At 43.6% G+C, this 17945-nt stretch overlaps 1 protein-coding gene across 3 annotated transcripts; it reads right to left on the reverse strand.

Annotated features, from left to right (window-relative positions):
• Nucleotides 1–1106: 1106 nt before the first annotated feature.
• Nucleotides 1107–17215, reverse strand: TAL2 (TAL bHLH transcription factor 2). 3 transcript variants are annotated; one of them, XM_032308757.1, is made up of 3 exons: nucleotides 4179–5279; nucleotides 3732–3825; nucleotides 1107–2945 (listed from the first exon to the last, which is right to left on the reverse strand). In XM_032308757.1, the coding sequence occupies exon 3, from the start codon at nucleotides 2909–2911 to the stop codon at nucleotides 2594–2596; it is 318 nt and encodes a 105-aa protein (XP_032164648.1). In that variant the 5' UTR covers nucleotides 2912–2945; nucleotides 3732–3825; nucleotides 4179–5279; the 3' UTR covers nucleotides 1107–2593. The 3 variants fall into 3 exon arrangements, with proteins under 3 accessions (XP_032164648.1, XP_032164647.1, XP_032164649.1); XM_032308756.1 differs by lacking the exons at nucleotides 3732–3825; nucleotides 4179–5279 and adding an exon at nucleotides 17117–17215; XM_032308758.1 differs by lacking the exons at nucleotides 3732–3825; nucleotides 4179–5279 and adding an exon at nucleotides 8513–8813.
• Between the last annotated feature and the right edge of the window lie 730 nt (nucleotides 17216–17945).

A 17945-nucleotide genomic window follows, 5' to 3' on the forward strand; every position in this document is an offset into this window, starting at 1 on the left:
AAGACCACAGAGCAATGTTTGAATTCGCTTCCAGTCTTAGGAATACCCTGCCAAAGGTTTTGATCCATGTGTTCCTACAGTTCCTTTTGACAGTCATTTTAACCCCACACAACATGATATACCAAAATCAAAGCTTGCAGAATAATTTTAAGAAGTGAATTACATCAAATAATATTTTAAGTGTTTATTCATTTATCAAGGGAATTTCCTGCAGGGTTTCTTTAAATTATTATCCCCCTCATATAATTTAATGATAACTCAATCTCCTCATGACTTTTCAGGAGCACTCTCTTACACTTCAGTGGAAAGGTTCTCTGTACTCACAGGCATGGTTCCAACAGCAGAAAAGGGCCCTAATTCTGAGAAGAACAGTAAAATCCTGCATTCAGGCAAAGAGGTCCTCTGTGTCTTCCTCAGCAACATGTTAATAGGAAGCTAATATAAAAAACACTATCAAAAGTGTTATTTTAATTTAATGCCAGATGAGAGAGTAAGTAATGTTTTTCAATTGACAATTGTCATCAAAGCTTTGAGATATACTATCAGTTGGTAGTTTGGGGACAAATTTAAGTCCATATAAACTCATGAGCAAGAAATGCACATGAGGAGGAAGTCCCTTAGTCTCTGTGCGTATGTGTTTCCCCGGAATATTCTGGGTCGATAGGGAAGTATACAGAACACAGTTTAAAGAAAGGACCTAGGCAGGGCGCCTGGGTGGCTCAGTGGGTTAAGCCGCTGCCTTCGGCTCAGGTCATGATCTCAGGGTCATGGGATCGAGTCCCGCATCGGGCTCTCTGCTCAGCAGGGAGCCTGCTTCCTCCTCTCTCTCTGCCTGCCTCTCTGCCTACTTGTGATCTCTCTCTGTCAAAAAAAAAAAAAAAAAAATCTAAAAAAAAGAAAGGACCTAGGGGCGCCTGGGTGGCTCAGTTGGTTGGGCGACTGCCTTCGGCTCAGGTCGTGATCCCGAGGTGCAGGATCGAGTGCAGCATCAGGCTCCCAGCTCCATAGAGAGTCTGCTTCTCCCTCTCAACTTCTCCCCTCTCATGCTCTCTCACTCTCTCTCAAATAAATAAAATCTTAAAAAAAAAAAAAAAAAGAAAGGACCTAGAAGGAAAACATATTTAAATGCTTTGGGCTATGAGTGGGAATGCTGTGTAGATGTTAATGGCATTACGACCTTGTTATTTGCGGGGAATGAGATTCTGGGGGAGCCACATCTGGCTTTTTTTCTGATTACCAAACCAAAGAGGCTTACTTCAACCTTCCATAAATCAATACCTTCTTTCTAGAGTCACAGGAAATTTAAATTCATCTATTATGTATACACTGGAATCCCATAATTGCAAATCCATCAGTTTCCTACCTGTGCTTCAGAAGGTTTTGAAACCAATGTACTGTCAAGAACTTTAGGGTAATAACATGTCCCAGAGACAAATCAAATGACATTATTTGTATTCTGGGCTCAGCTATGGGATTCATCGTTGAATCCATCTTTGAATCCAATCATTGGGGGCACGTGGTTGTGAGTAGTTCTGCCAGATCCACGCTGTTTCGTTGACTAGTAGGTACCACCCCTCCCGGCATAGGATTGAGCTAATGCTCCATAGCAAAGAAGACAAATGACAAAGTCATTAATTCATTAAAGTCTGGTATTACATTCCTATTGTCTACTCTAGATCTTTTGTTTAAACTAAGCTCTCTGTTAAATGAGTCGTTAAATGGGAGTGTTTATTTTCATAATTATTTTCATATTTTCATAAGTATATTTGAATTTTACAGGTCTTAAATCAGCAGGAACTTGGGCCGAATTAAACGTTTTAATGTCTGACATGTGCAACTAAGGGGTTAGATAACCTATTTTAGCTACCTGTTTTTCATAAGAAAACTGGGAACTCTAATTCTTAAATTATCAAGTCCTTTCCTCTAACAGATATAATCCACCATTCAGCTTTAGAGATAACAAAGATATAAATGGTTCAATGCAGGTAATACTTCATATTTCCACAGGGATAAAGGATGCAGAGCTCTTCCACATGTATCTGCTATGTTCCTGTAATCCTCACGTGTGAGAAGGGTCTCTCTCATGTTTCCACAAGTCTCCAAGTTGGTTTCTGTGAGGGCTCTCTTCACATTTATCAACCTTATTTTGTTCACCCTCGATCACATATACCTCACTTTTCAAAACAAACAGTAAAATGTTTTCTGAGGGAAGCATTTTCTATTCATCCATTTGAGATCTGTTATGGGAAAACTCTTTCCTTAAAATTGAAAACAGACTGAGTAAAACAGTGATTTCCAAGCCTGTTTTTAACCTACGCTTCCCCCCTTCCAAACAACATCTTATGCAGATCTTGGATACATAAAATAGAGGCAGGCTGCTCTGTCTGGAGCTCCGGGGGTAGCAGACTCCAAAGCCATCTTCCTCATGGCCTCTGTCTGGCTCCCTGCAGCTGTCCCTGAGCCACCTCCCGTGAAGCATAAGTGCATTCCTCACAAATTATTCATCAAGTTGACACTGGAACATGCAAAAGGCTGTCAACAGCTAGTGGCTTCAGAGCAAGGGCTGCCCTGGGTGATGACAGCTGGAGCCCCACTACGCAATGCTGTGGCTTGGGTCAAGTGAAGGGACCTGGTAGTCATCGAGTAGAGTCCTGTCCGGCAGGTGGGATCCTTGGGGGAAGAGTCCCAGAATGTTTCCCTGAGCAGCCACTCCTGTTTGCTGCAGGGTTTGCTCCCCCAAGACCTTGACCAAGAAGTTGATGTACCTCATTGCCAGGCGAAGTGTTTCATTTTTGCTCAGCTTTTTGTCTGGAGGGTGAGTGGGGATGAGCTTCCTCAGCTTGGCGAAGGCGCTGTTGACGTTCTGCTGCCTCCACCGCTCCCTGGTGTTTGTGAAGATCTTCCTGGTCATGTCTGAGCTCCTGGGACAGGAAAGAGAAAGGGCCCTGAGGGCCAGTACTGTGTAAGCGATGGTGGGTGTTGCATGTCCTACCAAGGATTTGAGATGTTAGATCTTTTTGACCCATGTCAAAATTTAGGAAATTCCACTTCCTCATTTTTAGTTTTGGGGGTTTTGTTTGTTTGCTTGCTTGCTTTTTCTTTTTTCTTTTTTTAAATATATATATATATATATATATATATATATATATATATATATATATTTATTTATTTATTTATTTATTGGATTTTCTAATAAGAGAAGAAAATGTGGCAGAAAAAAGGACAGGGTAAGAACAATACCCTTCAGCCTTTTTCTCCTGAGCTGTTTTGAAGCCTCCTGTTGCAAGGTGGTTTTATCCCAGTATCCCCACTCTTTATCACCAACTCCTCCAAATTATTCAGAATCAGGCATAGTATAGGATTTAGTGCTTCCGCAGATAAAATATACATTTAGCCAATAGGGAGTTAAGTATGGAGTCTCAAAAATAAATAAAAAAATAAGAGCTGTAGTCCTGGGACACCTGGGTGGCTCAGTGGGTTAAGCCTCTGCCTTCAGCTCAGGTCATGATCTCAGGGTCCTGGGATCGAGTCCCTCATCGGTCTCTCTGCTCAGCGGGGAGCCTGCTTCCTCCTCTCTCTCTGCCTGCCTCTCTACCTACTCACTCTGTCTGTCGAATAAATAAATAAAATCTTAAAAAAAAAAAAAAAGCTGTAGTTCTAGGTTTCCCTAATAAGATAATCTGGGGAATGACGATAATAGTGCAGCTCCCCTCTTAGCAGACAAACCTCACCTGGAGAGTTGGGCCTCACTGCACAAGACCTAAAATATCCAGCCTGGACCACGTTTAGAAGAGGATGAGCAGAGTGATGAAGTGTCTTGAACCCCTGTTGTATGAAAGACAGAAGTGGGGCTATTTGGCATGACCAGAAGAAAAGACAAGAGACAGGTGGGTGCTACGGAAAATATTCAGGCCTCCACAAGCCTGTGCTTGGGTGACATTTCCAACTCGGGGAGAGCTGATTATCACCATCTATTGCCGAATTTTCCTTTGCCATTTTTAATCCATAGAGGCACAGGCCCCTTTTGCCAGGCAGCCTGGATTAACATGCGTTAATGGGAACGCAGATGATGCAGGAGCAAACAAAGCCCTCCGAGATCTGGCGTGCGGTGGGCGCTCTACTCTGAAAATAGGAACCTGTCATCCTTATTGAAACTCTGGGTGATAAGGAAGCAGTACCTTCACCAGATCCCTGCAGTCCTGGAGGCAGGTCCAGCAGGAGCTCAGCACAGGGAAACGCCACTATCTCCGCCAGAGGGTATGTGTTCTGGTCACAGCAGCAAACATGAACCAGCTGTGAGGCACTGCCTAAGTCACTTCACCAACCCGAGCCTCAGTTCCTCAGCTATACAATGGGCATGAATTATACCATCCTTTCTTCACAGTTTGATGTGAAGGCATTCTGTGAACCATAAGCTGAGGAACTTAACTTTGCTTTGTGCCAGGCATCATTTCTCACGCATTACCTCACACTGCATACATACGCAAGCAGTGTTGGTTGTAGAGACAGTACTGGAGGCACTGCTGGGATTGGCCAAGGGCCACCGACATGGTCCAGAAGTCATTTCACTACACTGTGTGCTGGCATCTCTGCCCTTCGGTAGGAACCAAATGACATCTCAGTTAATTAGAACAAGCCACTCTGTTACCCTCAAGCCCTGACTCTATAGGGATCCGTTGCCAATGGAAGCATCTTTGTGTGGGTAAGGACAGAGGCTTTGGAGCCAGAACTTGGTTTGGATTTTTGTTTCTGCTCCTTAGCTGAGCAATCTACTTAAACTCTCTGTGTGTCAAATGCCTCGTAAGTAAAAGGGGACTCAGGGTGCCACCTGTAAGGACACATAAGATGATCCACATAAACCACTTTAGTGAAGGGTCTGGCACACAGCCAGTGGTCAATAAATATTAATCACAATTATTATCTCTACCAACAAAACAGGGAAAAGTAAATGTTCATTGCAACATAGCATTTTTCTTTCCTAATGAAGCAGCTACAGTGCAGTAGAAAAGGTCTGAGCTTGATTTATGGATTTGTTTGTTCTGCTCTATCTGTCTATGGATGTGTGTGTTGGGGTGTGTGTGTGTGTGTGTGTGTGTGTGTGTGTGTGTGTGTCTGCAGAGCAAAATACCTCGAAGGATTCAGGCTAAACTGTTGACCGTGGTTCCCTGGGGGAGGACCATGGGTTGGGGGAAGATAGAAAAAGGAGATGGGTGTGTTTTATCTGACATAGGTGGGTAATATTTTACATTTTTATAACTAAAAAGGATTCATATATTATTTGCTTCATAATTGACAAAAGCTAAAAAAATTTATGGGCTTTATTTTTTTTATTATTATTTTTTTAAGATTTATTTATTTATTTGACAGACAGAGATCACAAGTAGGCAGAGAGGCAGAGAGAGAGAGAGGAGGAAGCAGGCTCCCCGCTGAGCAGAGAGCCTGATGCGGGGCTCGATCCCAGGACCCTGGGATCATGACCTGAGCCGAAAGCAGAGGCTTTAACCCACTGAGCCACCCAGGCGCCCCAGTTTATGGGCTTTAATGTAGAAAGACCCAGCTGTGAATCTCAGCTCCCAATTTCTTAGTTATACAATTCTGAGAAAATCACTTAACTTCTTTAAGCCTTGATTTATTCTCTAGAAAATGGAAATAAAGCCATTTCCAGGGTTCTTGTGAGGATTTATAATATATTCTGTAAAGCATAAAAATACATAAAGGAGGCAATACAGTGCCTGCTACATAGGTGCTTAAAAATACAAGGCTTCTCTTCCCTATGCAGATGGGAAGGGTCAGTTACTCCAAAGAATAGCATTTTTCGTCATCCGTATGGCCCCAGGACACTTCCCCATCCCTGTGCTTGTTGCCTTTCCCACTTCTGTCTGTATTGGAGACAGAGGGCTCTGTTGAGAACCCAGTGAGAAGGGAGAGGGATGGCAGCCCAAGCTCACTGGCTGGTTTCAGGCTCCTTCCACCAGCCACTTGGGTCTCTGTGGAGAAACGTTTAGTAGGACTCATGATCCAGATACAATCATACGCACTCTGAGCTTACGTATCAACACTTACTGACCATATGTGGCGGACATGGTGCTGCCTGCTGGATCCTGAGGAAACCAGTGCCTTGTGAATGGAGAGAGCAGCACCTACTCCAGGTATTCTAGGGACCTTCCAGGCATACCATGTATCCTTCCAAACGGAAGGGGGTGGACCAGGTGATCCGGGGGGCCTCTTTCTGCTCTAAAAGGCCACAGTGCCCTGCCTATTGCCTTTGATCTCACTTGGTCATGTCTAAATAGCCTCATCTTTTATCTACAATGAAAAATATGAGTGTTGTCAGAACTGTAACCAAGTAAAATTAACATATGACAGTTTGAACCTAAATCAAGGGATTTTAAGATAGAAAACTATCCAGTTTAGCTTACACTGAGGCTGGCTGCATTGCAGCCGGGACTGTGGGAGCAAAGTTATTTTCAAGCTTCTCTTGTCAAAAGAGGGTTTAGCTCACTCACTAAGTCAACTCTGGTCCCTTGTGGTCGGGGTCGGGGGGCGGGGGGAACGTCTTTTTCAAGCTGGAAGAAAAAGATTAAGCAGGATAAACTAACTGGTGTTCTCTTCTAAGAGGGCTCGATTCTATTGTGCTAGAAGCAGACAGAGGAAATCAGGAGAGGAAAAGATGGGCTTCAGAAATGTAGCCTGCCATCCTAGAAGGAGCTTAATAATGCCTTGTTGGTTTATCCTCAAGGGTGTTACTCTCCTCCACAGGGGGAAATAGAAATCAGTTCTTTAACAAGCTGGGAAAATTCAAAGCAGTGGTCACTGGGAAATTACTAACGTACTCATTAAATCAAAGGAAAATTGGACTTAGTGCTTTTCCAGTTGTAAGGACTGATTACTGCTAAGCTTGATTTCAGAATAATTTAAGAGCTTAAAAAATGCACCAGGTGCCACAGAATCAGAAACATCTGATAGATGTCAAAACAGAGGTAAAACATGTTGTCCCAGGTCACATGGGGAGTCAGCGGCACAGCCGTGTGTCCCACTCCTCTGTATTGATGCATCTTCATCACCACCGACTTCTGCTAGGTCAGAGTACATAAACTTTTTGCACCATGGTTTCTTCTGGGAGTCTGGGGAAGCCTAAGAGAGGACTCAATCTCCCAGAACAATGATTCAAAATACATAAAGTAAAAAGCCTTTTGTTCCCTCTGCAGAATAATTATTTTAAATGCATGAACTGAAATACATAACACATAAAATCACCAAATAATTATTAAAATAATTTTAAAATGCAAAACAGTAATAATATGTTTTGTTTTCAACATATAAAGTATTTATTACTATAATTTCTACACAGTGATATGTAATCAAAAGATATGCAATGTCTGTGGATGAAGGTATTTAAGATTTTTATTGGTGACCTCATCACTAGTACTACTTTTTATTACCTACATTAGTAAATAAAGGAAATGCTAAATTTAGATCAAAGGTTACTGGAAATGAAGATGTAATTTTTTCCCATCCAAGCATATAGAACCCCTGATTTTTAGTTCCATGCCTCTGGTTGGGTAGGTGTCACGGACCTGGGGTTAGGAATGCCTAGGCAAGAGGAATGTAATGGTAAATATAATAGGAATATAGGAATATAAGTGTGCACAAACTTCTTTCTATTATATTGTCACCACTGAAGTTAACAAGTTACCAGAGAGAAGAATGACAGTTACGCACCTACAGAAAGTGACCAATGCCCCCAAAAGGGATTGCTGCTTTTTTGTGACAGTGGTTTCTGCACACAGAGCCTGGGGCACCGAGAACATTCCTGCAGTGGCCTGTCCCAGGCATTCGGACTCACATGGCTCTTTGTTCATAAGACTTAAAATTTCTCCTCCTGTCATTTGGTCATGTGCATTTGTCTCTTCTTTTGTCTTTTTCTTGAAAATAAGTGAAAACAGACTCCAGAAAGAAAGAGATGGAAGGTAGCCTATAGAATTGGGTTAGGGAAAGGTACATAAACTCCAACACTGGGAATAGTTTTGCCTTTTGAAATCATTATAGAAGTAACACATGCTCATCCAAGAAACAGACAAACAAGCAGTGCACAAGTGCATAACGTTAAAAAATAGAAGTGTCTCTATCTATCTATTCAATCCTACTCCCCAGCAGTAGCCAGTTTGGTGTGCGTAAATATAATATAGATCCTTTATATAGAATACATATGTCCTTTAAAAATCGGAACACATACACATAATAGTATGTATTCAACTCTGCACGTTGATGCTCTAAATAAATACATTTACCGTGAGTAACTTTCTTTGGGAGGGCACCCCGCTCTCCCGGAGAGCTGCCTCTTCCACCTGCGCCTCGCCGCCTGACGCACCTGAATTCTCCGCCCACCGCGCCCAACCTGTAGCCCCAGCCCACTTCACTTCCTTACTTCTGTCTTTTCCTTTTTAAAACCTTCACTCCCCCTAGCCTGAAGTCTGCATCCAGGAAAGCAGCCGGCGCTCAAGTTTCGCACCTGCCAGGTGCGGGGGAGTAGCTCACCCAGACGCAGAAGCTACCCTAACCGCCCTCGGGGGTGCGTTCAGCATCGCATACCAAGGTGAAGCAGCCAGGCCAACGCACAAGGGCATCGCTTTGCTCCCCCGCAGTCGCGCCACCACCCCTACTCAGAAACCCCCGGGTCTTCTCACTGAGTCGACTTGGTAGCTGCTACCAAGTCGCCTCCACACCTCTGTCCTCCCGGGCGAGTGAGGCTCGGATTCCGGGGCTGCGCGGGAGACCGGCTGGCCCACGAACCCGGCCCGGGTAGCGCCCACTTCCCCCACGGGGTCGACGCACCTCCTCGCCTGGAGCCGGGAGACCGCGCCGTCGTTGTCGCCGTGGCTGGCCGTGTGCGCCCTCGCCTGGACGCCGCGCCGCCACCGCTGCCTTTATAGGACGCGGTCCTTTGTCTCCGGGACTCACGGGACCCCTTCCCGCACGGGATTCCCGCCCTTCCCTCCCCACTCCTGTTGCCCCGCTTCCCAGGCCCACAACCCAGACCCACTAGATCAGCGGTTGTGGGGGTGGGATCCGAAATCTGCGTTTTCACTAAACATTCCAAGAGATGAAGATGCACAGTGATACACAGCGGTCACTGCACTGGGCAGACACCCGGTTCAGGCATCTCCGGGTCCACAGTGCTCAGCACACAGCTTGGTTATTTCAGTGGCCTTCTACTCGGCTTTCTTCTTCTATGCTCTCTCTGCTATCCAGCATCACCCAGAAGAAACCTATGAAAATCCAGTTTGGATTCATGTCACTTCCTGTTCAGAACCCTTATGTGGCTCTCCATTTCACTGAGAGTTAATCTGAAGTCTTCACAATGGCCCCTAAAATACTCTTCACCTGACCTGTCTCCTTCTTCCCTTCCTGTGGTTTAGTCAAATGTAGCCACCCTGACCATTGTTGTTTCAGGAACACACCAAACACCCTCCCGCCCCAGGGCCTTTGCATTGCTGTCTCTGCCTCCAACACTCTGCCTCCAAGTTATCCATATAGTTTCCCACCTCCACCCCCACCTCCATTCATTCATTCCACCATTATCACCTACTATGGCCTACCCTGCTCAGGTGCAGGGAGACAACTTCAAACAAAACAGACACAAATCCCTGCCCTCAAGGAGCTGAGATCCTTCAGATCTTTGGTCAAACGTCATCTTCTTATGCAGTCTCTGAGAATCACATCTAACATTGTACTTCACGCACATAGGGACTCTTCATCAACCTACCCTGCTTTATTCTCTTTAGTGCTCATTCCCATTTAGTAATTTTTAAAAAAGATTTTATTTATTTGACAGAGAACACAGGTAGGCAGAGAGGCAGGCAGAGAGAGAGAGAGAGAGAGAGAGAGAGGAAGGGAAGCAGGCTCCCTGCTGAGCAGAGAGCCTGATGTGGGGTTCCATCCCAGGACCCTGGGATCATGACCTGAGCTGAAGGCAGAGGCTTTAACCCACTGAGCCACCCAGGCATCACCACCACCACCCCCGATTTAGTAATATTTTACTTATATATTCTATCTCTTCCCAACCCCAGTGAATAGGCATTCATCAAACATTGGTTGATTAATGAATGAATAAGTAATTAATTTCTAGACATCACATTCTCTGAAGGACCCAGCATAGAATTTAGTACAATAAACTCACAATGCATTACAGCATAGTGGATAAGAGTAAAGGATTCTGGGGTTGCATTACCCAGGTTGAAACCTATGGTCTAAGCATGGCACTGGCACAAAAACAGACACAGAGATCAATGGAGCAGAATAGAGAATCCAGAAACAGACCCTTAAATCTATGGTCAACTAATCTTTGACAAAGCAGGAAAGAATGTCCAGTGGAAAAAAGACAGCCTCTTCAACAAATGGTGTTGGGAAAGTTAGCAACATGAAGAAGAATGAAACTAGACCATTTCCTTACACCACACACAAAAATAGACTCAAAACGAATGAAAGACCTCAATGTGAGACAGGAATCCATCAAAACCCTAGAGGAGAACACAGGCAGTAATCTCTTCGACCTCAGCTGCAGTGACTTCTTCCTAGACACATCACCAAAGGCAAGGGAAGCAAAGGCAAAAATGAACTATCAGGACTTCATCAATATCAAAAGCTTTTGCACAGCAAAGGAAACAGTCAACAAAACCAAAAGACAACCAATAGAATGGGAGAAGATAAAGGGCTATTATCCAAAATCTATAAAGAACTTATCAAACTCAACACCCAAAGAACACCCAAAGAACACCCAAAGAACAAATAATCCAATCAAGAAATGGGCAGAAGACACCAACAGACATTTCTGCAAAGAAGACATCCAGATGGCCAACAAGACACATGAAAAAGTGCTCAACATCACTCATCATCAAGAAAATACAAATCAAAACCACAAAGCGATGCTACCTCACACCAGTCAGAATGGCTCAAATTAACCAGTCAGGAAATAGCCACTCTGGAAAACAGCATAGAGGTTCCTCAAAAAGTTGAAAATAGAGCTACCCTACAACCCAGCAATTGCATTACTGGGTATTTACCCTAAAAATACAAAGGTAGTGATCCGAAGGGGCGTGTGCACCCAAATGCTTATAGCAACAATGTCCACAATAGCCAAACTACAGAAGGAACCTATATGTCCATCAACAGATGAATGGATGAAGAAGAGGTGGTATATATATATATATATAATGGAATACTATGCAGCCATCAAAAGAAATGAAATCTTACCATTTGTGACGTGGATGGAACTAGAGGGTATTATGCTAAGTGAAATTAGTCAATCAGAGAAAGACAATTATCATATGATCTCTCTGATATGAGGAACTTGAGGGGCAGGGCAAGTGGGCCATGGGGAGTAGGGAGGGAAAAAATGAAACAAGATGGGATCAGGAGGGAGACAAACCATAAGAGACTCTTAATCTCCGGAAAAAAACAGGGTTGCTGGAGGTGTGAGTGGTGGGGGGATAGGGTGGCTGGGTTATGGACACTGGGGAGGGTATGTGCTATGGTTAGTGCTTTGAAATGTGTAAGCCTGATGATTCACAGACCTATACCCCTGGGGCAAATAATACATTATATGTTAATTAAAAAATAAAAAAGAAATAAAAGAAATCTCTGGTCCACCCCATTTATGTGATCCTAGGCCAATTATATAACTTCTTCCTCCCTCAGTCTCCTCATCTGGAAAATAGGGACAGTGATAGGATTGTAAGGACAGCTACTGGCTCGCTTCCCTGGGAGAGGATTATATAGCCCCACCCATTGCCATGGACTGACCGTGCCTCCCTGTAGATGATGGGAGAGGACTTCCCCAACCACCGCTGGGCTTGGCCATGTGACTTGCATCAGCCAATGGAATGTGAGCAGACCTGCTGTCTGGGGTGATGGAGTGGGAGCTTTAAGAGTGATTCTAGTTGGGCTATCATGTGAAAGTTATGTTTGGGGTTGCTCTTTCAGCCTGAAAGGCGTGGAGCAAACCCATAACCAACCATGGTTCTCCTGTAACATGAGTGAGGGTTAAATCTTTGCTGGTGTAAGTCACTGAGACTTTGGGGTTATTTGTCCCCCTCCTCAAAAAAAAAAAAAAATGCAGTTCTAATTATAAATTTAAAAAGCTGTTGCATGAATTGCTAGAGTCTCGGGAGGTGAGAAGGTGAAGAAAATGCTACATCTGACTTCATGGAATTCACAGCCTTTGGGAGGGAGACACATGACAAAAATGACTAAATACAAGACAGTCCTGAGTGTCAGAGAGTATGAACTTGGAAATGGGGAGGAACACTAATTCTAGTTGGAGGATCAGAGATTGCTTGTGGGAGGGATGGCATTTAAACCAGGCCCTGACACAAGGTTGCCTCTGACATTTGTGGGACGCAGGAGAAAGGTACCAATGGAGACTCCTGACCCATTCCCATTCTGTTCTCACTGCTTAGCTCTGTTCTACTCTGTGAAGGGCCTTATGTGTATGATGTGGACTTCCAGGTCACATGGACCTAAGGAAGAGCCCTGTGTAGGTTCTAAAAATGGCCACTGGAGCAGAAATTCAGGTCCTAGATACCTGGTCTAAATCCCAGGGTCCTGGATACCCAGAACGTGATCCAGAATGTGGGAAATGGGCCCCAGCTGGGTACTGGAGGAGGGCTAGTACAGGGCCATCTAAAGTGTATCTAAAAAAGCAGTGGTCCCGGGGCGCCTGGGTGGCTCAGTGGGTTAAGCCGCTGCCTTCGGCTCAGGTCATGATCTCAGGGTCCTGGGATCGAGTCCCATATCGGGCTCTCTGCTCGGCGGGGAGCCTGCTTCCCTCTCTCTCTCTCTCTCTCTGCCTGCCTCTCTACCTACCTGTGATCTCTCTCTGTCAAATAAATAAATAAAATATTAAAAAAAAAAAAAAAGGCAGTGGTCCCAGTTGCCTGGGTATCTGGGGTGAAGAATGGGGAAGATTGCAGGAATTACACTGGTAAGAGTGGAGAAGACAGTCATGTGACGCCAGCTGTGTGGACTGAAGATGGGAGCCATCCAGTTAGATTTACAGGATACAAGGCTCATTCTGGTGGCAATGCAAGGGATGAATTGGAGGGTGAGTTGGACAAAATTAATTGGTCAACTTGTGCACAAAGGGGGCCTTTAGAAACACTACTTGATATTTCCAGCAAACATCCCCAATTTGTCCTCTTTCTGCTCTTCTGTCTTCTCTGTGCTCTGTGGAAGTGGAACTGTGGCCTCCCACTGCCCATGCTTTTCTACCATGCCCTGTTATATCACAATTCTGATAGACCGGAGGTTATATTTTAAACCAAGGGCTTATACAACCTTTATCTTAGCCGAAAGCTTTTAAGGGAATATATGTGCTTAGTGGCATATTCTGAGATTGTAAAAAAAAGAATTGTGGCAACTGGACCACAAGGTCAGAAACGTGTGATGCAAAATAAAACAAGAAGCTGTAAGTGGGATCTGTGCACAGCTGGACACGAGCTACAGAGAAAGGGGCACAACTGACCAGGGTCGACATCTGTTTTCTTCTCAAACCTGTCTTACACACTATTGCTGCCTTTATCATTGTTAAAATGGGGAAACATTTGGGGGCACCATGCCACCAGCAGTGATTCTTCAGATGATGGGCCCTCTCCTATCCCAGTCTCCCAGTGCTGGGAGTTAGGGGCTAGGTCCGGTTCCTCCGGGGAAGGGGTTGAAGGAGGAATTTACATAATCCGATTATTGGGGGATTAAGTTTGGGCAGCTAAACGCCTCTGTGTGCTCAAGCTAAAACCCTTACTATTCATGGCTCCCACTGCCCCCTGGAGAGACTGCACCTGCAGACCCCTGGTGAGGGAAAGGCAGGTCGCGAGGAGAGCCTGGTTCTACTGGCTTAATTGATCTGTCTGGATTAGCCTGTGAACACTGGACCTCTAGTCTTCCGTGCAGCGGTTGTCAGCTTCAGGAGAGACCAAACCTGAGGGTTTCAGAAGGGATTTCTGTCAGCCCAGGCGGTTGTGGGCCAAGGTCATTTTGGCTGGAGGTCAAGCATCAGCCTTATTTATCCAGTCTTAAAACTCCTTCCTCCCCTCTCATTTCTAACTCCCTTTCCAATCCCCAATTCTGCATTTCCAGGACCCAATCCATCCATCCATCCATCCATCCATCCATCCCTTCTTCCGTCCCTACTGTGTATGCAGCCATCAATTCATTCATCATATGGATTAGCTAGTTCTTGATAGTTAATAGAATTCACTAGTAAATCCTTTCAGGTAGGTTTTGTTCCTTCAGGTGCTCTATCTCTTAAGTTAATTTTGGTACTTTGACATATAAACTTTGACATTTTCAAAATCATTAATAAAGTGCTATATACAGCTATTTGATGATTTAAAAATATATATATATATCTGGAGCACCTGGGTGGCTCTATCAGTTAAGAGTCTGCCTTTGGTTCAGGTCTTGATCCTATAGCTCTGGGATCGAGCCCCATGTTGGGGTCCCTGCTTGGTGGGGAGCCTGCTTCTCCCTCTCCCTCTGTCCCTCCCTCCCGCTCATGCTCTCGCTAATAAATAAATAAAATCTCTTTAAAAATGAAAATAAAAAATATATCTACCGGTATTTGTGCTGCCTTTCACAGTTCTCACGATATGTGTTCTCTCTCTTCTTGATTAGCTTTGCAGAATCTTATACATGTTATTGTTCTTTTTGAAAACTACCCCTGGGTTCCAACATTTTTATGATTTTCTAATGTATCAATGTCTATTCTATTAAATCTGTTCTTTCTCATTTGCTTATGTTTATTTCATTCTCTCTCCACCTCCCATTCTTAGATTGAATGTTTATTTTATTAATTTTCAGGCTATGAATTTTCTTCTGACATACCTTTGGTGTCACTCTGTGTTTCCATTTGTACTACTGTTGTCATTAGTTTCTAACATCTGTTGTTTATTTTAATTTTTCTTTTTGAAAGTATTTTTAAAATTTCTTTGTGGTGGTATTTTTTGGAAACAATTTTCCATTAATTTCTAATTTCACTGTGCTATTGTCAAAGATATGCTCTCTATTTTTTTGCTCTGGGATATTCATTGAGAACTTCTATTCGGTAAAACGTATGATCAACTCTTATAAATGATCCATAAGCAATAGAAAAGGAGGTAAATATCCTGTTTGAAAAATAAAGTGTTTTTATATACCTCCAGTAAATCCATTCTTCACCTCCTTTTTGGAAGTTTTGGTCTGTTTTATTTATTTATTTATTTATTTATTTATTTATTTATTTTTAAGATTTTTTTCTTTATTTATCTGACAGAGACCACAAGTAGGCAGAGAGGCAGGCAGAGAGAGAGGAGGAAGCAGGCTCCCTGCAGAGCAGAGAGCCCGATGCGGGGCTCGATCCCAGGACCCCAGGACCATGACCTGAGCCAAAGGCAGAGGCTCAACCCACTGAGGCACCCAGGTGCCCCTGGTCTGTTTTAATCTCTTTGACAGAGCTGTATGAAAATCTCCCTCCACTGCTTCATGTCTGTTCCCTCCTTTCAGTTTTTCCAGGACTACTTGGTTTAGATCTTTATATTTTAAGATACAATGCATTTGAAACATGAAGACTCATGGAAGCTTCATTGATTAAGAGAATAAACCCCATATCAATATAAAAATGGCCTTCTTTGTCTTGCTTCTTGTCATGAATTTTATATTATGATAACCTACTCTGCATTTTCCAAATAAAACTGTGCTCATTATTTTACAATTAATTCGTAGGTGTGTGGGTGTGACTCTTGGTCAGAGGTGTTATCTTTCTGTGAAACTTTATTCGGTAAATTAAAATTCCTTAGACTCTGGTGTTTTAAGGAAGCCCCATCACCATGGTGAATTCTTCAAAGCAAATCTCATTCTGGTTTACTTGCTCATTGGCTTGCCTGCTATACACTGTAAATGTCAAGAGGGCAAGGACTTAGCTTCGTTAATCACTAAACCCCACAAACTGTGCTCGCTGCTCATAAAAGCTGCTTGATAAGACATTTGTTGAATGAATGCAAGACAGCGCTGACTCATTTCTCCAAACAGCTGCCCCCAGCCTTCTGTCCCAGGACACATAGCTTGTTTCTATGGAATGAATGTTTCCAAGGCCATGGGAGGGTTTTGGTAATTGTTTGTTTTTTTAAGGACAAGAGAAGAGCATTCTGGCTGCTGTACCCAGGGTGGGTGAGAAAAGATGTGAGAAGACTAGCTCGCAGGCTGTGACAGGACAGCGGATACTCTTTGATCTCGGGGGTGATATTGAGCCCTAACTGGGGGCCAAGTACCAAACTCTCTATCCCATTGTTTTGCATGGGGTCCTAGGTGTGATGCAAGGCGTTACAGCCAATTTTTCCATTTCATATGAGAAATTATATGCTTTGATTATAACGTGACATAACAAGTTATCATCCTTGACAAAACAAAATATTGCTCCCAAACAAGCGAAATACCAAAAAGTATGCCCAAAGAAGCAAGATTTCACCTGCAGCTGACTCTGTTTTACCAGTGGTCCTTAGACAAACATCTTTGCAGAGCCAGCAGAGGCTGTAAATTCTCATGGACATTAATGTCACTCCATTCACAGGATCCACAGAGCCACTTAGTGATAAGCTCACCTCCTCCGAAGCTTTCCTGCCTCCCCTTCTCTAACCTCCTGCAAATAAAAAAGTAATAAAGCAAGTGGCTGCAGAGAAGAGCGGGTGACGTAGGAAACCAGGGCATCTGGAAAGACAAATAAGCTGACATGGTCCACCTCTCTACCGGAGCTCTGGAAAGGGCGTTGGATGAGTGAGAGCTTTGGTCTTCTCTCACAGGGAAAAAGAGATTTGGCTGCTTTATCACAATTTTTGGACTTTCCTGTGGTCATTCCCTAGTCATGACAGCAAAGGAAAGATGCTGGAATCTGCAGACCAGTTTCTGATATGCACTGGTCTCAAGGCCCTGGACATACTCACAGATAGACACAGTCAAGGAAAACATGATATTGCTTTAGAAGGAAACAAACCTGCTGTCCACTGGGTTTTTCCCCTGCAGCATACAGTGACTTTAGTTGACAAAGGAAGAGAAACAATATCACTCTGTAAACAAAGTTATCCTTAACTTGGAAGGCTGCCATAGGCTGCCACCAGACATCCCGCATTTCAGAAGCAGCCAACACTGAATCTCAGGGATGATCCTCCACCAGATTCAAATGTAAGACCCTGTCTGAATAAAGAAGAGGGGAAAGGTGAGTGATTCATCCACAGTCAGATTTGCAAAGATTTCCTGCACTGATGTAACACTCCCTTCTTGATGCCTCTTCTTGTGTTCCTCTGTTTTCTCTGTCTGCTGTCTAATCTTGTGCCTTGCTTGCCTGGGATAAATACAATGATAAGGTTACTGGTTCTGATTGCAAGGAGAGGAATTTATTATTTGTTTTACAGGTCCATGCTGCTTTGTTGCCTTCCCAGGTAAACTGGCTACTTATTTAAGAAATATTTAAGAATTATTTTTTAAGAATTTTATTTAAGAAATTAAAAACTGATTGAATTGTTTAATTGTTTAAAAAAAAAACCCCACATATTTTACCCTTCTGAGGCTGGTTTCTATAACCTGGGAATAGGGCTGGTGGGTCATGAATTCAGTGGGATGAAGTCCTACGCAATTCTTAGTCGGTAACAACTAAGAGAAGGCCTTTACTGTGGTCGCAGAGGCAGATCGACTGGTGTCTGAATCCTTCTCCCACATTAGTCTCTCAGCTGTGAATCGGAAACCTCAGCTTCATGGCTTATTGTGAATTTTAGCAGTAAATTCTTAAAAATGGTGAGAACAGACATCTAACAAAAATCATACTTTTTCAGTAAACAATTGTGTTTTCATTTTTGTTGCCAGAAAAACTCGATCCAAAAACTAAACGGAGAGCTTAAACACATGCCTTTAATATCCTCCAA

The sequence above is a fragment of the Mustela erminea genome, chromosome 12 (assembly GCF_009829155.1).
Source record: "Mustela erminea isolate mMusErm1 chromosome 12, mMusErm1.Pri, whole genome shotgun sequence".
Taxonomy (NCBI): Eukaryota; Metazoa; Chordata; class Mammalia; order Carnivora; family Mustelidae; genus Mustela; species Mustela erminea.